The sequence below is a fragment of the Microcebus murinus genome, chromosome 26 (assembly GCF_040939455.1).
Source record: "Microcebus murinus isolate Inina chromosome 26, M.murinus_Inina_mat1.0, whole genome shotgun sequence".
In the NCBI taxonomy this organism is placed as follows: domain Eukaryota; kingdom Metazoa; phylum Chordata; class Mammalia; order Primates; family Cheirogaleidae; genus Microcebus; species Microcebus murinus.
The window spans coordinates 2,689,036-2,714,165 of record NC_134129.1 but is presented as its reverse complement, the minus strand read 5'-3'; the positions used below and the strand labels follow the sequence as shown (position 1 = coordinate 2,714,165).

The 25,130-nt window shown below is 42.4% G+C and overlaps 1 protein-coding gene across 1 annotated transcript; it reads left to right on the top strand.

Moving 5' to 3' along the window:
- Positions 1–16,868: 16,868 nt before the first annotated feature.
- CXCL6 (C-X-C motif chemokine ligand 6) lies at positions 16,869–19,144 on the top strand. The gene is made up of 4 exons (XM_075997822.1): positions 16,869–17,006; positions 17,164–17,299; positions 17,598–17,681; positions 18,063–19,144. Exons 1-4 carry the CDS (start codon positions 16,904–16,906, stop codon positions 18,079–18,081), a joined length of 342 nt encoding a protein of 113 aa, XP_075853937.1. The 5' UTR covers positions 16,869–16,903; the 3' UTR covers positions 18,082–19,144.
- Positions 19,145–25,130: the final 5,986 nt, after the last annotated feature.

Below are 25,130 nucleotides of genomic sequence, written 5' to 3'. Positions count from 1 at the left end.
GGGCTGCAGCTGCAGAACTGGCGATTGGATAAGTCTCTGTGTCCACGACAGAGTCCCTGCTGTACCGCAAAGCGTAGCTGTCACTTAAGGACTGCATCTCCCCCGGAGGAGGCTAACTCATCCCAGAGAAATGGAGCAGGGTGATCAGTTGAAAGGGGAGGAGATGGATGAAAAGCTGTTGGCGAGGTCCCGCCCAGGAGCTTGCTTGGTGACCAAAGACTCTCAACACTTCTGAGACTGTGGCCTTACTCTGAAAGCCACTGAGTGGATGTTTGGAATACGGAGAAGAGAAGGAAAGGAAAGGGAGGGAGGAAGAAATGAATGGAATAGGACAGGTACGCTAAATTCTTAAATACCATCAGAAGGCAGGGGGAAGTAGAAACCTCTTACGTGCCGATGCTGAAAAAGCAATTTTTGAGGACAGTGGAGCAAGAGAGCAGATTCTGGCAGATCAAGTCACGTAGAACATGCGAGAACAGACGCCGGCCACAGCTAAAAGCTTCCGAGAGACCACAGCATCGCCCTCGTCATTGGCGGTTACAATTGGAACGTGGGAGAAGCCAGAGAGAGAAGTGGCTTAGAGGACTGACACCGGGAGAGGGGAGAGGCCACAGTGGGCCCTGAGGCCGCGGCTCCTGCGGTGACCATGACGGCGGCGCGGCCGTGCCCCCACGCCGAGAGCTCTGGAGGCTGTGGGCGGCCGCGGCTGCCCTGAGCAGGCCGGGCGGCCCTCGCCCGCACGAGCAGCTGCAGCGAGATGCGGGGTCCCTGCCACGGCCACGTGCTCGCCCAGCAGGAGCACCACGCTTTGGAACTCAGAAAGTGGCCTCTAAGAATCCGTCAGAGAACCTGAGGAATTCAAATAGCAGAAAGCTTTCGTCTCTTCGTGGCAAACCAGACTCAGAAGACTGAAGTTTATTTTCTAGCTAGGAAGCCTGTGTTAGAGAATGACCAGAAGATAGAAAGAAGGACAATTTAAAAGCCCTTTTCTGATACTGCCTGTCTCTCTTATCACTTAGTGTTAAGAGAAGACAGCCTTGACCTCTATCCAGAACTGGTAATCAGTGGTATGTGTGGAATAGATGCATTGAGACACGAATTAACAGCATTAGGCCTTTGTGGTTTGAGTTCTGGTGCCTTTTCAACCCAGGGTACAATTATGGGGAGATTAAAGTTGTTTGAACAAATTGTTACATTAAAGAAACAGATGGTTCTGGGTTCTCCACTGCATGAAGATCCAACATGAACAATGTAACAATGACAGGTCTGTTTCTATCCTGCTAAGGTTCTGGTATATTATCCCAAGAGGAAGCTAGTAAAAGATAATCATCTTAACTACCCGGAGCCAGAGGTGGGGAGAAAACCAAAATAATCAATAATCTCTTTTTTCCTGAGCATGGTTTTAGAAGATCTCATGAATTGAATTCAAATAGCTTTTAATTGAAGAAAGCTTCATTCCGTATGTATTAGTAGCATATATTGAAGGGGAATTCAAGGCTAGGGTTAGGCAATTTCTCTACGTGAAATGAATGTTGGCTATTCACAAGACAAGATATCAAAATGTTAAATGCTTCATGGAAGTGTTAGACTAAACCTTAGAGAATTGCTTTATTAGAGATTAGTGACCTAAGGATACCTGTTATAAAATGATTGGCTAACAGTTGGCTAATAATTGGCTCACAGTTATCACATGATCCCATTAGTCACATACCTCACCCATTGAAAAAGAATTCTGGAAAGAAAATGCAAATGTCTGTCCATTACGATACTCTTAATTGTCTATCAAAGGCTGGACAAAAAACAGTATATCTGGTCCCCATGCCAAGCAAGACAAATTTTTCAGCTTGCTACAAAATTAGCATTTTATATTTAAGATGATAGTACCAGGTACCAAAAGAGGATAAGAAATACGGAAAGCCACCTTTGCTCAGTGTAGTTTCTCAGGACTTTAAATAAATGTCTCAGGAGATGCATCAGAAGCCCCTGACAGGTACCAACATTTAATGAAGAAGGTGGCCTATGGTGACATCCACCTACAGCAGGTGCAGTAACTTCAGCAATGGGTAGTGGCAGTATAGCAGATATAGCCCATCCCAGCAGCAGGAGCTGCACAGTCCTAATGACAAAACGCAGCGGCCTGCACAGTGAGTGTGTGTCAGTGATGCGCGCTGTGGTGTCCACAAACAGCGGGAAAAGCTTGTGTTGTCTTCACTGGCTGGTTCTGCTGTGTGGGTTGGGACATTGTTCTTGATGTGCTTCTTCTGACGCTGGCTCTCTGGCCTTCCTGGAAGTTCTGTGAGCCTCTCAGTATCTTCTCAATACATTTCCTTTCTGCTTAAATTGTTGTTTGTTACTTGCAACTAATGATCTCATTGTCTTTGGCACGACACTGGGCTTACACAAGAGCCTGCAAAAAAGCTTTTTCAATATCTCTCTGGAGAGGGCCAGCTCTGTGAGGCTTTGATATACATCGCGGGCAGATCACACACAGGAGGGAGTGAGCAGGAAAGCGGACACAAGCGATTCCTGACGTCTCACCTCCCGTCCGCATAAAGACCTGGAAGCAAAGTTGCAAAGTGAAGCGATCATGGGCCTTGAAATCAGAATTCTGCCATTTCTACAATCTAAAACAAGTTGATTAAACTCTGGGAATTTCTTATTCTTGTATGTATACAATGGATAACAGCATTCATTTATTTTCCAGGGCTAATATAAGATTTACAGAAAAATGGATATGAAGAACTTATGCAGATCCTGGAAAAAATAAAAAGAGTCCTTTCTTTTTTCCAGAAAGAAGGAAATGACTTGAACTTGAGAACACATGTGGTTTTAGACTGGAGACCAGAAAGTATCAAAGTGTTCTGAGCACCATTTGAGGCCGTGGTTTCTTTCTAGATCTCTCACTAGCTGGATTCCATAAGTAATTCTCTAGGCGATGTCTCTCATAAAAGTAGCTTCAGCACAAACTTCTTCCCTAATTTCCAGACTCTTACAAACAACTTGCTCCATGGCATTTCTACTTGGATATTTTACAAGCATTTCAAACTGCAATTTTTAAAAAAAGAATTCGTAATTCCACAACCATGTAAACATGTTCCTCCTCAGCCCTTTACACTCAATAAATGGCATCACCTTACATACGATTATTTCCATCAAACAGCTAGAAATAATTATTGAATCTTCTGTCGCCTTCATCTAACCTATCAGCATGTCCTGAAGTTTGTATCTATGAAATATTTAGAGAATCTTTCAATATCTCTACATTCTCATTGATATCATCCTAGTCCAATCCATCCTAATTTCTCATGCAGCCAGGGGCTGACAAGCTTTTCTGTAAAAGACCAGATAATACATATTTTTGCTTTGCAGGCCATAGAGTTCCTGTCATAACTACTCAATACTGTCATTGTAGTGTGAGAGTAGTCATGGGAAACATGCTCGCAAATCATCTCAGCTGTGTTTTACTGAAAGTTTACTTACTAAAACATGTGGCAGGCCAGACTTGGCCCATGGTGACAGTTTGCTGGTCTCTCACCAGACTGTTAGAGTTGCCTTCTAACTTGAATTTCTGAATCCAAATTTGACAATGATATGTTTCCACACAGAAGTCAGAGATTTTATCCATAACATAAAACAGATAATATCTTGTAACATAAAATCCTTGAAAGCCTTTCTATTACAAATAAAATAAAATATAAACCTTATACCTTCACCTAGAAATTTCTGTATGACCTGGTTTTTGCTTACCTATCTGACCTCACTCATATTACTCTCCCTCTTTCTAAGTTCCAGTCATCAGCAGCCTACTTTCAGATGGGAAAACACAGAAAACCTCTTCCTGCTTCTGAGTTTTGTCCTGCAGCTCCTTCTGCCTAGAATGCTCCTCTCTCTCTCTCTCTCTTTTTTTTTTTTTTTTTTTTTTGAGACAGTCTTACTCTGTTGCTCAGGCTAGAGTGCCGTGGTGTCAGCCTAGCTCACAGCAACCTCCAACTCCTGGGCTCGAGCGATCCTCCTGCCTCAGCCTCCCGAGTAGCTGGGACTACAGGCATGCACCACCATGCCCGGCTAATTTTTTCGATATATATGTTAGTTGGCCAATTAATTTCTTTCTATTTTTAGTAGAGATGGGGTCTCACTCTTGCTCAGGCTGGTCTTGAACGCCTGACCTTGAGCAATCCTCCAGCCTCAGCCTCCCAGAATGCTGGGATGACAGGCGTGAGCCACCGCGCCTGGCCTAGAACCCTCCTCTTTAGGCTGTTTGCAGGCCTGTGTCATTTTTGTCCTTCTGGAGTCAGCTTACAATGTCACCTTCTCAATGATTACTGTTGTAACACAGGCATTCCCAGCTCACGCTGCCTTATTATCTAGTGATGAAGGTACTCTGACTCTCTCATAGTAACTACCATAGTCTTGTTTCTTTGCTTATTTTATTTTCACCTCTTCGACCAGATGATACACTCCATGAGGACAAAGTCCTTGACAGCCCTCCTCACCACTGTGACTTCAGCTCTTAGCACAGGAAGATTGTCCACAAATAGAAACCGAGTATTTGAAGGAATAAGATGAAAATAGACAAAGCCAGGTGCAAATATAGAAGAGCCTCTAGGCTAAAAGAATTAAGATAGTTTTTACTAGAGAATGAGAAATAGAGGAGGAGAGAGGAAAGGAGAGAAATAAAGAGGGAGAGAGAGAGAGAGAGCACTTGAAGAAACCAGACCAGGGAAGGTTCAAGTTATTGCTTATGGGAACAGACGAAAGAGTTGACCAAGACGAGAACAGTCTTTACACGGCACTGAGTCAGCAGAAAAAATTGGAAAACATCACATGCTGTGTTCTTAATGACTGCATGATTTTTAAAAATTTGCTAGACACACATGGTAGCCATTTTTATTATTATTATAGACTTATGAAAAATTTCATTTTTATGAGTTCCTATTATAAGGTATATTCTGAAGACTTGATAGGAAAAAAACAAAAAAGACCAGAAAAAATAGTCTAAGCACTAGTCAGATAGAGCCTGTTTTTGAATGCTTTAAAGGAATACTTCAAAGAAACGCTTCTCAAACATTAATGTGCATAGGAATCACCAGGAGGCTTTGTCAAAACAGATTCCTGGCAACCTCACCCTCTCATCCTAATGTAGTAGTAGTTCTGAGGCAAAGCCCAAGAATTTTTTTTTTCATTAAGATTCAATTCACATGCTATAAAATTAACCCTTTTAAATAAGTGTTGAATCCAGTGGTTTTTAATATATTCACAAAGTCATGCAATTATCACAAATATCTAATTCCAGAACATTTCCATCATCCCCAAAACTCATGCCCATTGGCAATTGCTCCCCATTTCACCCTTGTCAAACCCCTGGGAACCACTAATTTTTCTGTACTATGGATTTACCCATTCTGGATATTTTATAGAAATGGCATCATCTAATATATGGCTTTTTATGTCTAACTTCTTTTATGTAGCATAAAGTTTCCCAGGTTCATCCACGATGTAGCATAAATCAGTATTTTTATGGCTAGATAACATTCTATTGTATAAATATAGCACATTTTGTTTATCTACTCATTAGTCGATGGGCATGTGAGTTGCTTCTAGTTTTTGCCTATTGCAAATAATGTTGCTATCCGCATTCATGGACACGTTTTTGGGTGGACATATATTTTCAATTCTCTTGTTTATATACCTAACAATGAGATTGCTAGGTCATATAGTAGCTCTATGTTTAACATTTTAAGGAACTGTTGAACTGTTTTCTAAAACTGCTGCAATACTTACATAAAATAAGATATGCTGTACAGGCTTCTCAAAATAGAAAGTGAAGTCCTCTCAGAGGGTCAATAGAGGTATTAAAGGATTGCCTGAACATGAACTTGGTGGCACTAAACAGAAACTGACAGGAGTTCTCCCTGCCCCCATCCCTACAGCACATACACACTAACCTGTTATATTTGCAGTATCCCTAATAATGATGCTACTGGCTTTGTTGCTAGGCTTTTTGTATTTGTTTGTTTTTGATTTGATTAAGGTTCATGGCTACCTAGAGGCATGTGCTTTGGTGTGGAGAGTCTAGAAGTTCTATTCAGTAGGAAGCTAAAGGAAAGGAGAAATTTCAAAAGCGAAAGAGAGATAGGAAGCATCCAAATTGGCCAATTCCACAGCCCTCAGCTTATGTACTCGTTAGTCTTTAAGTGCAAAGCCAAAGCAGCAAGAGAGTCCGCGGTAAAACCCATTATTTGTACCCTGAACATTTATAGAGTTTGAGGACTCCTCAACAGGTATGAAATAGCAAACTATTAGAAAACTTCAGCCTACCTAGTCATGGCATGGTGCAGCATATGTACAATGTATAGGAAGAAAATGAAAGAAGCTTAATTATGCATATAATGAAAATCTCTTACCAGTGAAGGAACCAAGTTAATAATTTTTGGCAAGGATATGAGATATTCCTCCCAGGAGCTGGAGCTTTTTGAGAGCCAAAAGGCTAAAGTGTACAAAGAAAAAGGAGCAGTTAATGGTTGGGTAGATCACCAGATATATAAATGAAATTAAATTTGTAAACTCATAAAGCTACTCTGAAAGAGATCAACACAGCTCCTTGGACAAAGACTGGGCTATGCAGGATAGGGGGAGACTCTGGGGATGGCCCGCCGTGCGACTGAGAGCTGGGTGGTGACACCAGACTCAGGTAGTGTTAGGAATGATGGGCTCTAGTTTAGGAAAAGTAAAGCGACCCTGAATATCACTGATATTCATATTAGGTGCCAAAAAACCTAAGTATACCCTAAAATAAAGGACATGCCCTGAGATTAAAATCAAATTCAAACAAACAAACAAACAAAAACAACCAAAGAGAAAGGACCAAAATAATCTGCAAGTAATTTTAATACTTGCTAGGGCAAAAATCAATACATCTTATAAAAGAAAGCAGCATTGTCCCAATTCTTGGGAAGATTCCATACACAATATTTGCATATAATCAAATATTGCTAGATGTATGAGAAGCATACAATGAGAAGAGTGGCAATGATTTTATGGCAATCTTTTTTCCACCACAAACAGAAAGATTATGTAATAATGTTTATAGCCACTTCATAATAGCCACATTGTTAATCAAATCTGGAAATGATCCAAATGTCTATCCACAGAGAAATAATAAAGAAATTTTGGTATAGGTGTACAACTGAATAGTTCATTTGAATTATTCAATGACTATTCAATTGAATAAAAAGAACTATATTACTAATATTTACAATAACATGGGTGAATCTCATAGTCATTAATTTGATCAAAAGAAGCCAGGCACAAAAGAGTACACATCGAATGGTTTCATTTATAGTAAGTTCAATAGGCAAAACTAAAAATCAGAATCGTGGTTTCCTCTGGAGAAGAGAGAATGAATGGAAAAAGCATGGAAATAATCTATGCATTGATTCATTGTTTACATTTTTCTTTTTTTCATTTTTATATTTATTTTATTAAGAATATTTTGAAAACTATTGAAAATTATTTAAAAAGTAAATTTTCCTGGAAATATCATTATGAATGTAAACATTTCTTTTCTTTTTTTTTTTTTTGCAACGCATATATGGCATATCTTTTTAAAAAAATTGAGTCACACAGCACTGTAAACATTTTTAAAGATGGCACAGTATTCCACCTCCTACATGGAGCCTAGTTAATTCAGTCAGTCCACAGTCATCATATCTTATCACAGGGACTTGTATTTTGTTGAGCTTACTTATAATCCATATTTGGAACTCTTTAGCTGTCATTCTGATATTCTGGTTTTGGTTGGTTTCTATTGCTAGAGAGCTGGTCCCCCCCATTTTGGGGGTGACCTTTCAACTCTGATTCTTCATACTCCCAGAGTTCTTTCACTGATTTCTTTTCATCTGGAGCAGCTGTTGCTTCTTATTTTTGGATTTCTTTTGTCTGGATAGGACTTTCCCCCTCCTCACTTGTACTGATGGGGGAAAGCCCCGCCCGGGGCCTGGGGCAAAAACCACTACTGACTGGACATGTGTGAAGCTTACGGCTGACCCTGCTAATCTCACTGTTAATTGGATGTTGGTTGTGTGTAACCCCAAGAAGTGTATAAAACTGGAGAGAAATAAGGAAATGCTGCTCAGAATTTGGTGGCGTGCCCCTCTGAGCCCGCCGGCGAAATAAAAGCTGATTCTTGGACCCTCTGTGTGCCACTGGGTTCTTTCCCTGGTCAGTGGCTGTGACACTTGCCGCGACAGTACAGGCGTGTTCATAGAATATGTTGGGCTTTGCTTGTGGGAGCCTTGGTGGCGATCTGGGTTCTGGGCGGATGTCTGGATGTGGTGGTTTCCTCAGTTGCTAGGTGTTTGTAGGCTGTGGGAGGGGTGAGTTGCGTGAGTGGGCAGATTCCCTGACTCTCTTTGATGAGGGAGGATGGTGGTCTTTGAAATCCTTTCTTTTTTCCAGCCCTGTGGTCTTCTCAACTGTGTGAGTTGTAATCGCATGCCCAGTTTAACCTCTGAGACAGTAGATGGTGCTTGTAGGTGAGAAGCAACCACGCCCTATATGACTGAGTCAGTAAATGCTTAAAAGGGAGTGAAAATTGACCTCCCTCTTAGTCGGTGGCACTTGCTGGAAGGAACAAGCTGCAGTGTTGTTTCTGGGTCCTGTGACCGGCTCTAGTCCCTCAGGAGAAGCCCTGGAATGCCCCAGGTGGTGGGTGGGCCCTGGAACTTCCAGGTGAGTCCTTATTCTCTGTCCCAGCAGAGGCAGGTGGGGAGTGTGGCTGGGCAGGTTCTGGGTTGGCTTATCTTACCCTCAGGCTCCCCAAAAGCTGGCCAAGTATTTGTTTCAGGCAGGGTTGAAGGTCTGCTCCCAGCTTCTGGGCAAAGCCACCGGGCAGGGCCTGAAGTGGCCCCACTCAACCAGCAAGTGTGCTTGCTGAAGGGGGGCTGTGGGAGTCACAGTATGGCAGTCTGTAGCAGGCCTTGCTCCTGTCCACCCTGGCCTGCCCATGGAATCCCTCTGGCCTCTGCTGGCAGGCACGAGCTCAAGCCAACCGAGCTCCCCCACAACTGTGATGTAGGCCAGGAGGTTCCCTGCCCAGGAGCCCAGCCTGAGCTAAGAGTGCAGCCCTCCTGAGTGGGGTGGGGTGTCCCACAAGCCTTCTGCAGCTGGGACTCACACTGCACTCTCCCCCACATCTGCCCATGTGGGCTTCCTCACCTTCCAAGATTAATTCACAAATCTTCCCTCCAGGCAATGCGATCAAGACCTGGGGGTATGGGATCTGGCCTACCGGCCCCACCCATAGGTCCCCAAAAGCCAATCCTTGACCATGCCAGGGAGAAGCATGCTGGTCCTGAGTTGCCACGGAGTGCCCAAGCAGGTTCAATGTCCCTCTGCCTTGGGCGTGCCCCACTCTGATGGAATCACTGGGCAGGCAGCACCAGAGAGGGCCAGTGAGCAGGGTGCTCACCCCTCAGTCCACTGCGGGACCCCAGGAGGAAAAGTCTGAGCCCCACTCACTGTGAGAGCCTCAGTGTGGTGGCTCAGTTGTCTCTTTGGGCAGCCATGGGTGGTGGAGAGGAAGGGGAGAAAAACAGTACAAATGAGAAGCTAGCACTCTGGTCATGTCTGTCCCTCAGTCTGGGAGGTTGCCCACTGAGAATGTTCAGACTCTGGAGTCACACAGATCACCCGGGCCCCACGGTACCCCTGTGGCTCCTGCAGTCTGGGCCAGAGTTGGGAAATGTCTCTGTGGCAGTGAGCAAGACGAAACCTGAGGAGTTGAGGCTCCCTGGGGAGGAAAAAGACGCATGGCGGGTGGGAAGCAATATGGCGCCTGCCATCAGGGCTTGGGTCTGTGGGGGAGGGAAGCGCAGCCTTGTGCCCTGTCCTCAGGAAGCTCCCAGCTCACTCTTGGCAGCAGCCTCTGGGCTCCTGTGGGCAGAAAGTCTCTCCAGCAGCTCAGGAACCCGCCAACTGTCAGAGATGTGAGCGAGGGAGAAACTAACTGCTCCACCTACCTTTCGCACTGGACTCCAAGGCTGTCGGGGGTTGATGTCTGCTGATACCTTGCTCCTTCCTGTTCTGCTCCACAACTTCTTCCTGTGGAACCTCCTGAAGGTTCTGGGACCTTTGCCTCAGACCCACACCCGATCTATGTTTGTCTGTTTGTTCATATTTTCTCTTTCATCTAAAACTTCTTACTGAGATGCTCTGGCATCTTAGTTTCTCTGATCGGCCATCTTGCTCCAATCTTGTTTACATTTTTCAATACTCACTGAACTGTACACTTAAGCTGTGTGCATTTCACTACGTACATTTTACCTCAATTTAAAGTATAAAAACTAAAAAATAATGTTACCATTTTTCATAGCCATCTTGTTTGTTCTTCTTAATAGTTTTATGAGGAAGAAAGCTGGTATTGGTGTTTTCATTTTAAAAAGTGATAAATTGCTTGAGACCATACATAAAGTTTTTGGTACAGGAATGACTATAATTCATGACTGAAGAAACGTATTTTTTTCCTAATTATTTCCTCAGTTTAAGTGATGATTTTATTTTTAAATCGTCACATAAAACTGTATATACTTTGAAATAAAACTTTCACAACTTGCATTGATTACAAAGAACTGCATATCGTCACATTGTGTCAGACACCAGCTTGTGGTCTATTTCTAACATATTAGCCTCTATTATACTTCTCTTTTCTATGACATAGTCCTTGGTCATAGCATTCATCACTCTGCTATCAAACTTCAATTAGGTAAAAAAAAGTAAAACATGTTTGCATGGAACATTCTGTTCCAATGAAAATGACTTCCAGTCTGACTTACTAATACTGAATTTTTTTGGAAACCAAAGTGATTCAAAGTCAAACATTTTGTTAAGACAATTTAAGTCAAAGTACTTTTCAGAGCAAACCATGTTTTAAAATCCCAATGGTTGGTAAGGGACTCACAATCCAACATTAGCCAGAATTTCTAGGATTTTGTGACTTTTGGCTTGGTATTACAACACATTTTATGTCAGTGTGAGCAATTTCTTAATTCCCAATTCTTATAAAAATAATATGTTAAATGTGCATGAAAGTAGTTATTCACTGGGAATTCATAATCCAATTTAATGAAAAACTGGTGGCAAAAATCAAGCATAAGACAGTTTTGTTTTGTTTTCCAGGCTTTTCAGCCTTTGGATACAAGATAATTTCTATTCTTATTTTTTTCTTTTCGTCTTTGTTTTGTTGTTGGTGGCGATGGTGGTGGTGGTGTGTTGAGCATGTTTGTCCTTCATGTCCACAAGCATTGTTGCGCGTACTTGGCAAATGACAGGTCTTTGCTATCTTTTCACGCAGTGACAGGGGAGGCTTGTCACTGACAAGTCAAAGACAAAGAGACGGTTTTGGCTGTCTGGGACATACATTAATCACACACAAACAAATGCATCACAGTTATACCTACTTAAGCAGTGATGATGAGGTTCTACTGTATATTAAATAATAATGAAATATGTTGTGAGGTTATGCAGAAATAAATATTCTGCTAAAAAGTTAGAAGGTGTAAAGGTGTGATGGTGGTCAGACACAATATAGCAAACGGCCATTATTAAGCACAGTATTAGAAGTCTAATGTCCATAAAGGGCCTTTGCAATATCATGCAAATGCCATCTTAAAGTCATTTAGAGAAGTTACCACTAAAAGATTTGCTTTTCTTTTCATTTCCTTTCTCTTTTTTTCTTTCTGAAAATTGCTAAAGAAATTTCTGAAGGAAGAAGTGAAGGCAATAAATGCTTCTTATTTTTGCAAACCCAAGGCTTTTGGAAACACTTAAAATTTTAATCCTTGTCTTTTTTTGTTTGCATCATCTCTTATCAACAAAAACTTTTTTAGGTTTACACAGCTAGACAAAAGATAACTAGCTACTCCATTTACCCAGGAAGTGGCAAGGAAAAGCCCAGCTATGGTTACTTGGAATCTAGTTCGGTAAAAACCCAATGAAGTTTTATTGATTAACTCCTTTTTCAAGAAGATTCAATCGTAATGGGCAGAAAGGAAAGATGGATAACGAGCAAAAGGAAGGAAAATATTTCTAACATTTCAAAGTAAAGTTAAAGCGACTTTGAAGCAAAGTTCCTGTCTGAATGCTACTGCTTCTTCAGTGGCTTGCCAAGCCCAGTGGGGAAGCAGACAGACAGACTACCCTGACACTGCAAAGCAAACTCAAGAGTCACTGGATTTTTCCTTTCCTTTGCATTCAAAGCAAGTAACTCTATCCTCCACTTAAATAATTATTTTCTTCCTTGTACTGATATCTTAGATATTGTTAACAAGATAAAGTTGTGTCTACATCTGTAATCACTGCAATAGTATAGCACTTCTAAAAGGTAATATAAAGAATAATGGATATAAAGGAAAAAAAAAAAACTCAGAAAAATATTTGAAAAGGCCTACGTCATACTAAACCACATAACTAAAGCCCTTTCTGATTTATTGGGAAAGATCAATTTAGAATGACATTCCCATACTGTTGATAGCAAACATAGTATAACTTAATCAAAATTTCCCCTTGTCACTTGTCACAGAAAATTCAAAATTTGGTTGATATTTTGGTGCTTTAATTGGGTAATTTTTTTTGAGAGAGAGAGAGAGTCTCCCTCTGTTGCCTGGGCTAGAGTGCAGTGGGGTGATTTTAGGTCACTGCAACCTCGAACTCCTGAGTTCAAGTGATCCTCCTGCCTCAGCCTCCCAAAGCACTGGGATTAGAGGTATAAGCCACTATACCTAGCCATAATTTTCTTTCTTTTTATAGGAAATGTCCTGCTGGGTTCTGAGCATTCTTCTAAACAGTTCATATTTTAAAGATTGAAATTATCATTTGAATTTTCTCTAAGACGAATCAAGAAACAATTTCAACATAGAAGAAAGCCAATTCAAAATAGCAGAGTTAAAAACAAATAGAGCAGTGAGTGACAGTGAGCAGCCCTGTCCTTTCCTCCTTACGTCCTACTCGTCAGGCAAAAGCAATGTAAAATGAGAAGTTACTATCGTTATCCACCATTGAGCGTTCGTAGACTGCTCACTACTGAACTTAGAGTTTATGGGAGGTTATGTGAGAAATATAAGCTATCACCATTGGTTTTAAAGAGTTTATAGTTAACCTGAGGGAGATAAAAGCAAAATTAAGGAATAACTGAGCTCCGGCTCATGTGGTGGTATTATCAGTACATCAGATGTTCAAAGACCACAGGTGAGAGGAGAACGTTTTAAGTGGCTTTGCCAGAATAAGCCCTCTCAGAGAAGACCGGACCTTGAATCTGTCTTGAGAAAGTAAAGGATTTGGAAAGCAGAGAACAGGTTCAGGCTGGGTCACCTGGAGATCTCCTGGTCCTTTGACATAATTCTGGCCTCAAAGCCAGGAGTGGATATGCTGTGGAATTCAACAGCATGATTGTTGGGCAATACAATTCAGTGGTTAACCAGACCGTGTGGAGAGCCGCTGGGGGTGTCTGTTGGGACTGTGAACATAGCGGTTTGTAATCTGGAAACCATTAAAACTTTCATGGGGCAAATTCTCTTCTAAACCCGGAATTTCTACTACTTAACCCTTTCTCTGGCCTTACTTTCCCTAGCAGGAAATTCAGGGAAAGAATTTGTGTGATCTACATCAAAAAATCAATTTAAAGCTCAAGAAATAATGAGCAGGCCGAGCACAGTGGCTCATGCCTGTAATAGCACTCTGGGAGGCTGAGACAGGAGGATTGTTCAAGGTCAGGAGTTCAAAACCAACCTGAGCAAGAGCGAGACCCTGTCTTCACTAAAAATAGAAAGAAATTAATTGGCCAACTAAAAATATATAGAAAAAATTAACTGGGCATGGTGGCACATGCCTGTAGTCCCAGCTACTCAGGAGGCTGAGGCGGGAGGATTGCTTGAGCCCAGGAGTTTGAAGTTGATGTGAGCTAGGCTGACGCCATAGCACTCTAGCCCAGGCAACAGAGTGAGATTCTGTCAAGAAAGAAAGAAAGAAGAAAGAGAGAGAGAGAGAGAGCGAGAGAAAGAAAGAAAGAAAGAAAGAAAGAAAGAAAGAAAGAAAGAAAGAAAGAAAGAAAGAAAGAAAGAAAGAAAGAAAGAAAGAAAGAAAGAAAGAAAGAAAGAGCATGAAAGTGTTTTGGAAGCTACACACCATTCAGAATATCTTTACCCCTATTACATTACTCCGTGCTAAGATGACTAAAATTAGATTCCTTTTGACAGGCAGTAAATCTTTCAGGCTATCAGGAAGGCAATGTCATTTTATCTGGATTGTTTTACTATAGTTGGGAACAAAAACAACACAATTTTCTCTACCACCTGGACAGAGTAAGTGTAAGATAAATAGCTTCTCTTTGAACTGGCGAGAAAGAAGCAATTACTTTTAAAGAGATCTGTCTCCAGTGGTTCTTGGTGTTGTCATTCCCAATCTCAGGAGACCTTTGGGCCATCCACACTCCCACCTGTCTTTGCACAAGGCCAATATCAGAGGTGCCTAGACAGGAGCCAGACAGGAGCCGTGGGCCAGAATGATTTCAGTGTGAAGCCAGGTAAAGGGACACACTGCTTCCTGATTAGCTTGGGCAACACAACAGCCCACTCTAGTGGGGACTTTCTATTACCGGTGCCTGCTTGCCAGCTGTGGAAACATTTTTCCCCCTTATATCCTATAAAGAATCTGCGGTGAGATGATTCAGAGTGCAAACCAGTTGATGCATGAGCATCTATATGTGCATTTGTTAGACCGTCAGGAGGAACTGTAGTCTTTTCTCATGACCCTTCTCTAATCTTACCATTTGCTGCCAAAAATTAATTCATATTTTCACCTGTATTTGAAATACCTATTTGAAACTACCCTCACACACATACATGTGCAAATACACTTGAAAACTCAAAAACTTATGTCATTAAACTTTTTTTAAAGCAAAGTCCTATTGTATTGTGGTTTATTCACTGTGGTTATGGTGAATTTAATTGCCCGAAATCTTGAATCGCTTTTTGATGTTTTCTTAGCATCTTCAGTGAGGCTTATCTTTTGTCCTAGCCTCTGTTTTCGTTACCCCAGCTAGAGTCCTGTGGCATCAGCCTAGCTCACAGCAACCTCAAACTCCTGGGTTCAAGCGATCCTCCTGCCTCAGCCTCCCCAGTAACTGGGACTACAGGCATGCGCCACCATGCCCGGCTAATTTTTTCTGTTTTGGTAAAGATGGGGTCTCACTCTTGCTCAGGCTGGTCTCAAACTCCTGAGCTCAAACAATCCACCTGCCTCGGCCTCCCAGAGTGCTAGGATTACAGGCGTGAGCCACCATGCCTGGCCTGCCCTGACCTCTAAAATATCAATAGAATACATCTGCAGGCTGTTTTCGACAGATTACCACTGCTCAGAAGGATGAAGGATGACATTTGCTGAGTCAAGAATGATGCTGACGGTATGAGGAAGCTACGAGAACTTCCCATCCAGCTTCCCACAAAGTAAAGGCCAAACCTCCCAGCTTTCCTCGGCCAGAGAATTACTTAAGTTTCCTTCCAGAATAAAAGTTCTCAAGGTCTATGACTCCTTTTTCTTGCTCACCAGGGGAGGTGAAGGGTGGGGGGGTGAATGAGATTCTGCAGTGTCACAGGGCACAAGGAAAGGATTTTCCTTCCATCACTGGTTTTGGATTTCCTTCATGGTTACGGATTACCTTAGCTGGCACACCTTGAGAACAAGGGTCTTGAGAACAATCCAGAAGAGGATCTAGTTACATTTCCATGAAAGAAAGCCTATGTGCCATTCCAGGAGAGTCAGATATGTGGAAGTCTTGGCCACAGAAACTTCCAGAGAACAGGGAGAGGAGGGAAAAGGAGAGGAAGCTGGAAGCTACCTCACCCTTCCATCGCAGGTGGCAGCTCTGGGCTCACTGGGGAAGAGAGCAGGCCTGCGGAAGCAGCCTTGGTCATTGGCAATCATGAAGCTGGATGGTTCTAGAAGCTTATGTGTGGGAGTGCACATGAAGCGGTTTGAGGAAAGCCAGAGTGGGTGCTATGTTGCTGCCAAATGGATTCAAAACCTCAGACCAAACTTCCAGATGAGGCCCGTCAACATCATCAGCCTCCCACACCTTCTCCAAATCCTGTCAAATATACACCTGGCTGAGGAGCCAGAGCTGGGCTGGGCTCTCTGGCCAAAACCTCTTCTAATTCGCCACCATATTAAACTGCCCAGTGCAGGCTACCATCTTCCCCAGCAATTTGCTGGGTCATTTTGGAGTTTTTTGTTTGTTAAACAACTTCCACACACATGCGCTTGCTGCACCGCAAGTATAGAGTTTCCAGTAAACCGCCTTGATTTCTGAGCCAGTTTGAGTCACTGACTTCGAGTGGGGACCAAAGACACTTTCATCGCATTTTCTTGGCTTCTAATGCTGGCTGAAGCCCAGAGGCTCATCAGGTAATTCAAGGAGCCTAGAATGACCCGCTCGCAAAGGGGAGAGAAAGTTCTTCAGGTTAGCACAATTCTAATCAGGGACCACATTGCCCGAATAATGATAATAATGACAATAATCAGAAAGGGTTAAAGACATTCAGATATGTGTTTTCTAAATTCAAAGCTATCTCGCTACTCGGTTTCGGCCTTCCTCTCCCAGGGGGCTATGTCCCCAGAGAGGCTGGCCCCGCGGGAGGCTCTGCAGGCAGCGGGCGCCCGCAGGGCGGGGCCGGGTCGCGGGGTGGGCGCCCGCCCGCCCTCCTCCCGGCCCCGTGGCAGGGACCAGGGACTTCCCCGCATCCCCCCGACGCGCCTTTCCTGCCTGCGGGCAGGGCGAGTGGGATAAAAGGAGCGCGCGGGCCGGGGCAGCCACCCGCGCCCGGCCTCTCCGCCCGTCCCGCCGCCCGCCGCGATGCCCGTCCCGCCGCGCCGCGCCGCCCGCCCGCCCGCCCGGCCCGGGGCGCTGTGCGCGCTGCTGCTGCTGCTGCTGCTGTCGCCGTCGCCGGCCGCCGGCGGTGAGCGCGGGCGCGGCGGGCGGGGAGCGCGGGCGCGGCGGGCGGGGAGCGCGGGCGCGGCGGGCGGGGGGCGCGGGTGCGGGCGCGGCGGGGAGGCGAGGGCGCTCGGCCAGCCCGGCCGCGCTTGACGCCTCCCTCCCTCTCTCTCCTTCCCCAGCGGGCCCCGCCGCGGCGGTGGTGCGAGAGCTGCGCTGCGTTTGCCTGCACACCGCCCCCAGGGGAGTCCGCCCCAGAAACATCGCGGGTCTGCAAGTGATGGCCCCAGGGCCGCAGTGCCCCAGGACCGAAGTCGTGTGGGTCCCGCGCCGGGCCGGCGGGCGGGAGGGCGCGGGGTGGGCAGGGCGGGAGGGCGCGGGGTGGGCAGGGCGGGAGGGCGCGGGGTGGGCAGGGCGGGAGGGCGCGGGCTGGCGGGCGGGAGGGCGCGGGCTGGCGGGCGGGAGGGCGCGGGCTGGCGGGCGGGAGGGCGCGGGATGGGCCGGGCCGGAGGGCGCGGGATGGGCCGGAGGGCGCGGGATGGGCCAGAGGGCGCAGGCAGGGCCGGAGGGCTCCCGCCGGCTCCCCCGCCGGCTCACGCGCCCTGTCTCTCCGCAGAGCCTCCCTGAGGGACGGCAGCGAGGTCTGCCTGGACCCCGGAGCCCCCTTGATCAAGAAAATCATCAAGAAGTATCTGAACAGGTACTGTCACCTGATCTTTGTGGTGTCTTCATCCCTCTAGGGAGGGGCAGACTTCACAAGGGCACCATCCTCTCTGTGGGATTTGGTACCACATTCCAGACCATGCTTAGCACGAAAAGATTGTTAAAAAGCAAAAGGGAAAGCTTTTCTGGAATGCCCCAGAAAACTGCGGTCACTGATCATGCATGTGATGGCCCGAGCACTTACTCAGAGTTCCTTACCGAGATATTCTTTTTGTCTGCCCTTGGTTTTTATTGATTTTATTTTTGTTTTCATCTAACGTTTTAAACACTGTGGTTGGGGGGTCGGGGGGAGGAGAAAGTGGTGAAGAGAAAAAAGTGTTGAAGTTTGGTTAAACTGATGGAATTCTTTCCTCAACAGTGGAAACAAGAAAAACTGAACCAGGCTCTGGGGAATTGCCCAGTCTTCAGCAGAGCAGTTTTTAGGGGTGTCCGGACCCAGTGAAGACAAGAAGGACGGGCTGACTTTTTCCAGAAGTCTGCTTTCTCCATGGATGCCACACTCTGAAGAGGGCAGAGAAGACCCGTGTTTGTTGCTGAAACTTTCAGATCAGCTTGTGAAGTATTTATCATTGCATTTCCTGCAATTTACTATTATTTTATCTGCTCTGTTATTGGAATATTTGCTAATTAACTATATTGTGAGCCAAAAATCACTGGTTGTTAATCTTTAAAGTGTCTTGAAGTGACTGTTGTATTTCTAGAATATATTTCTTATAGTGTTATGTGAATGATGTTTTATAAAAATACTGCCAAGAGGCATACACTGTTATCCCTACTCCCAATATTTTAGTGTTGTTTTAGTGTTTGGGGAATATGTGAGAGAACATCCTTACTTTTGAACCTGGGATGCTATTTAAGTTGCATTGCATTAGGAAGCTGGCAGTATCATACCATTATTTGTATAGAATATAGTTCCTTATTTAGAAGTTCTATAAGGACTAATATATTCTTTTCATATAATTTTAGACATTTAATGTCTTCTTAGTATGGCATAATGTCATGATTTACTCATTAAACTTTGATTTTATGAGCTATTTATTTTACTAGGAACACTATAATTCTGGTCACTACTTGTATGTTTTGATATAGAGGAAGAAACTAGGAAACAGGTAAATTCATGTCTCCTACTTTTTGTAGAAATGTACTCTTTCAGTCTTTTTAACATAAAACAAACTTAACATTAATCTACTCTGAAAGTTTTGGAAACATATTCTAACTATTGGAGTATAAATCCCGCATTTAGTCTTCCAAAAATTATATAGCATTGCTAAAATTTTCACATGCCTATAGTGTATCTTTTAAAGGTTTTGACCACTTTGTTATAAGGAATTATGTATGTATCACATCTACTATATTAAAATGGTACTTTTTAACCGTGTCTCATCAGTTTATGTAGTATTTTGTTCTTTGGGAAAAAAGAATAAAAGATTTCTAAACTTACGTGTTGTTTCTTCCTTCTCATATTGTTACAATAAATTTTATTTTTCTTTAATTCTACATTATTTTACAAGTCACCTCTGCTCCTCCCTGGCTGGCAGAGAGGGCCCTCGCTTCTCAAAGCCGTGGCACGGTTCAGCCTTTCTCCAAGCTCTCTCCCCTTCCAGTTGCTCCTCAGGGCTCCAGTGGCCTCTGGGCTCATTAGAAAACACAAATAGGGTGTGAAACTTCCTTATCTTCAATCTTCACCTGGCTCCCTATGTCCTAGGCATGGGACAAAAGTTGCCAGGCATGACACATGAGGTTCTGTGTCATCACACTCCTGACTCCTACTTCAACTTCACTGCTCCCTCACCTTTGCAGTCAGGCATTTAGTTCCTTGACAGAGCATGTTCTTTTCTGGGTCCTTGCCTTTGCATTTGCTGGGCCCGCTTCCTGGAAGGGACTTCTCTTTCTGCTGCACACAGGAGGAAGCTTATGCGCCCTTCAGAACACATCTCCTTCACGAAGTTTTCCTTGGCACACCCAGCAGAGCTTGTCGTTTCCATTTTGATGTTCCCGTAGTATCTTGTAGATATCAGAATTATGACAAATATATTGCATTGCTCTGTTGCTTTATAGAAGTATTCACCCTACACTACTAAGGGCTCCCCCAGAGCGCCAGCTGTAGTTCATCCATCTCTGCATCCCCAGTGCATGGCACAGGATGACTTAATGTATTAATAAGGATTTTGACTCTCAGGTTCTCTGGTAGTGTTCTAAAATCGATAACCTGGCTCATGGTAGGTGTTGACTACTAAATTGTAATTTCTTTACCCCCTTTTCTCCTTCTTGCCTACAAGTAATCCAACAAGGGCTTTGACATATATAATCCCCTCAGTCTATAACCCCTTCACTGTCACCTGGCTAATTCCCATCCTTCCTTCCTTTGGGAATAGCTTACTTGTCATTTTCTGGATACAACCTGACTGACTCTTCCTCCTACCAGATAAAAGCTCCTTTTATACCCTCTCATAGCATTTTGTGCTTACCCTACAGAACATTTTCTCACCAAGGTGACTGCAGAGTTACACAGCTGATATGCATGTGCTCATTTGTTTAACTTGTGTCTATTCCAGCTTCACTGCAAGCTCCGTGAGGGCAGAGGTGATGTCTATCACACTGACCTCAGCTCCTAGGACAGTGTCCAGCACATATTGGTTATGGAGGTAGATGAGGGATCTCGGCTAAACAAGTTCCACTTTCTTTTAAATATTAAAATGTCAATTTCATATAAATAGCCCAGTCTTAGGAAAAGCAAGGGAAGGAAAGGAAAAAGCTAAGTCAGTTAACACACACATCCACACTGAGATTGGATTAATATATCATAGATGCTTACATTGACATTATGTATATATTAGAATATGCTAATATATTGTTAGCATATCTATGTCTATTCTAGGTTCTTTGATATTTCTTGATCTCTCTCCTCATATATAAAATATCAATTAGATTAATATATCTTCTATTATTATATATTGATATATCTATATAAGATAAAGAGAAATAAAGAGAGATACAAAGAAATGGAAAAACGTAGAGTAGATTGAAAGAGATGGGTTTGCTGACAATTTTTTGAATGAAATAGAAAAGTACAAAATACTTTTAATTAAAAAAAAAATCTTTAAACTTCTGTGATATCTCTTTGTTTTCTCAAAGTATCTTTTTTTTAACCTCTGAATTATCCACTAACCTTGGGGAAACACTAAAAAGCAAACGAAATTACCAGAAATGTTCGAACTCTAAATGTCAGGGTTTTAAACAATCCTTGATTTGTTATGTCACCTTGAAACACTTATTAAATAATGACAAGTAGTAATAAATTAAATTAAAGCATATTAAATGCACTTTATGCATTTTTTATCTTCTTTATCACCATTCAAGATCTTTGTTTTTCCCAGAAGCAAACGTTGTGAGTTTGGTTTACTCAAGAGGCCACAGAATAAAACCTGATTTGTAATATCCTTGCAATTCTAGTTGTCATGTCCATTCTACAATTGGTAACTCCATAAGGAAAACAGATTACAGTCTATTACCAAAGAGTAACCTACACAAGAACCTCAGTGACAACTACTGCTCACCACTATGACCACTGCTACTTGTTCTATAACGTATGTCTTCCGGAGATAAGTTTTAGATCACTTGGAATTGAGCAAGTGCTCAGCTAAAATCTACTCTACTCTTCCTGACTGCCCCAATCCAACACATAGTTAATGTCCTCCATTCTACCAGACTTTCCTGCCTGGTGTGACACATTCACATAATCCTTCAATTCCTGAAGGCATGACAAGATCTATGATAACATGGTTAGTGGCTTTCTTTTTGTATCATAGTTTTAATCCTTGCATAAGGAAAAGAATTGCTGTGGGTTACTCTCCTGTTGTGAGTAGTCAGTTCTTCCTGGGTGTTACATAAAGAGCAGGTGGGGATTTCTAGTTGTCTCCCTGACTAAATCAAGGAAAAGAAGGAGAATGATTCTGATTTTGGCTGACAATTCTGATTCATTCTTAGCAAAATTAATATTACAGTATTAAGAAGAATTGTTCATACTTCTAATATGTAGGGGGGGAGGTAATAACACAGAAAGACCTAGAGTTCATGGCTAAAATTTTGTTTCTACAAATTCTAGAGTCCTGTTTCTTAAATACAGAGAAATTACAAGGACCTTTCCCTGGGAAAATCTGCCTTTTTAGTGCATGTTTGCCCTCACATAAATTTATGATGTTTGTTTTTGATCCATCCCTAGGATTGGACAAAGGGGAAAAAAAATACTTGACTTATTGACAGCAAGAGGGGCTAGTTATACTTCTTTCCAGTTTGTGGTGCAGAACAAAGGCAGAGCAATTGCATTTGAAATCCAGTTCTGAGTATTTCTACCTATGAGATCTTGGCAATTTGCTTTAACATCTCCATTCCTCAGTTTTCTCATCTGTAAAATCAGTATACTATCTATCTCACAGGCACTATCCTGGAAGATAGTAGATGCTCGATAGATACTATTCAATAGTCCCTTTCCCAAGTCTCCTAATCCAAACTCCATTTTACAAACGAGAAAACCCAGACCCTTATTTTTTGTATTTATCTATATTATTTCTACGTATGTATAAATAATTAATTTTTAGTGCTCATAAAGTTTTGTTTCTCTGAGTCTTTTTAAAGAAGCTCTGGAAACTGTATGTTTTGTATATATTCTCTGTCAATTTATAGAAACTATAACAATTGTATTTCCCTTCATATAAACATCCATCAAATATCAATTTGTTGACATTTATTGATAATCTTGTTACATGGCAGACCTTTTCTATTAGCTATTAAAATAAATATGTAGAGACACTGGCGGGACATTATCCATTAAAATGAAGACATTAAGATTATCTCTCCTTTAAACAGAACATTTTGAGCGAACATTTTCCAAATTCCTCCAAGTATAAAAGAAATAAACTATCCACCTGCAAATCAATCATAAAAGCAAATGATACAGGAGATACCAGTAAATTTTTATGATTTGGAGATTATGAAGAGTTTTTAGTCTAAGTTAAGGTCTTTTTGGAGCAAATATATTCAGTTTTCCCAGGAACTTTCTAGTAAGGGGAGAGGAAGAAAGGGGAGGAGAGATGGGGGGAGGACTAGGAAAGAGGAGAGGAGAGGGGAGGGGAGGAGAGGAAGGGGAGGGGAGGAGAGGATGAAGAAAGCAGGAGGGAGTAGACAGGCTGTATCTTGTCTTTTTTTAAATTCTTTTTTATTTTCTACATTCGACTTCCCTCTTCTCCTTTTCCTTTCTTTCTCCTTCCCTCCTCTTCCTCCCCCCCATTTCTGTTATTGCTGAGACATAAAATAATGCTACTTAAAAGAGGAGGAGAAAGGCAGAGGTGGCCCAGCAGAAACCTCCCCTGGCAGCCAGGGCCAAATACCTCCCATGTGAATAAGAACGTTTTTGACATTTCAGCAATTTTATTTGCTTCTGACTGCACCCACTTAAGTGAGCTCAGCAGAAGAGCCTCTCATTAACAAGCAGAACTTTCAGAAATAAGTAAATTATTGTTTTAAGCCACTAAGTGTAATACTGGCTGACTTGTTATGTTACACTGCAAAAAAAGATTGCTGGTGCTTCGTAATAACTTTTTTTTAATTTTTAATTTTTTAATTTCGGCATATTACGGGGATACTAATGTTCAGGTTACGTATATTGCCTTTGCCCCACCCAAGTCAGAGCTTCAAGCATGTCCATCCCCCAGACGGTGCACATCACACCCGTTAGGTGTGAATATACTCATCCCCTGCTCCCCTCTCCCACCTGCCGACACCCGACGAATGTTACCACTGCATGTGCACTGAAGTGTTGATCAGTTAATACCAATTTGATGGTGAGCACATGTGGTGCTTGTTTTCCCATTCTTATGATACTTCACTTAGTAGAATGGGCTCCAGCTCCATCCAGGATAATACAAGAGGTGCTAGGCCACCATTGCTTTTTGTGGCTAAGCAGAACTCCATGGTATACATATACCACATTTTCTTAATCCACTCATGTATTGATTGGCACTCGGGTTGTTTCTACATCTTTGCAATTGTAAATTGTGCTGCTATAAACATTCTTAATGTGTTTCCAGGCCCTAGAACAACATTGCATTAAAATGTCCTCAAATGAATAAATATGTAGTGAAACTCATGCATTTGAGATTCAGCAGGTGATATTAATCAACATAAAATGAAAATACAATTTCTAGCCCCGCAAAACTTAGCAGAACTACTATGTAATCACACCCAGGAAACTATCCCCCTCAACCTTCTCTACCCTTCCCTCTGTACCCCACTCCCAGCCTGCTCCTCACCTCTAGGCAGCAGGCAACAAAACCTCAATTAGCTGGGGTACCAGAGTAATTGAGGTCTGGCAATCCTTGTCAACTCCGAGAAACCACATTTGCTTTCAGCACTTATAGAAATTATTTTATTGGCTAGTATTTCAACTTACTGATTAAATACTTAACAAAGTGACCCAACATTTTTCTAGGATCTTCTGTATCAATTGCTTCTATGATGGACTTGCAGGTAACAGCTTCTTGTTTTATATACTTGGAAAAAGAATTTGGGAAATGTCAGCTCCAAATGTTCCCTGTAAGGCCAGGAGCTAATCTTAATGTCTCAATTTTAATGCATAATGTTCTTCCAGTGTCTCTAGATATTTTTTTTTTATAGCTAGTAGATAAGTTCTGTTTGGTGTCTTAGAAAACTTGCTCATTTCCTAAATGACACTATTTATAAGAGGACTTAAAGGGAAAAGAGATAAAATAACTTAACCACCACCCACCACAAAAACCTAGGGTGACAATGTAAGATTCATAAAAAGGACTGTCAAGTTATTTTAAAACCCAAGAGCCTCTGACACTTGTTTCTGTTCCTAGCATTCATTTAAAACATAATTTTGTATAAGCTAACTTATTTTAACCGACTAACTGACTTTAAAATACCTTTTAAACACTTTCATAGAGTCAGTTCATCACCCTTGGTATTGTGTTTCTCATCATGGAAATTGAAGAAAATGACATAAATGACAGTAATGCCACTTAACAGTAGGAGCTGTAAGAGTAGTAGTGATGGCAGACTATTCTTTCTTTATATCCCGTTGTTTTGCAGAAATATTTTAGGTCTCGCTTTTAAAAAAGAAATAGATAAATGACCAGTCACACAAAGAAGAGAACTTCATAATGCCTGGCACATAATACAACAGATGCTCAACCAATATTTTTAGAATAAATGAAATATAGCAAAAAATTGCTTCATATCAAATGCTGGCTAATATGTTTGTAAAATTTAAATGACAAGAAATTTGTTGGCACTTCCCCATGAACCGTGCTGACGATGTATCTTTCGTGACAAGACGTGTGTTGATTAGGACAATGGCTTTGCACTATAGGAACGGCAGGGCATATTGTCACATTGTCATACAAAG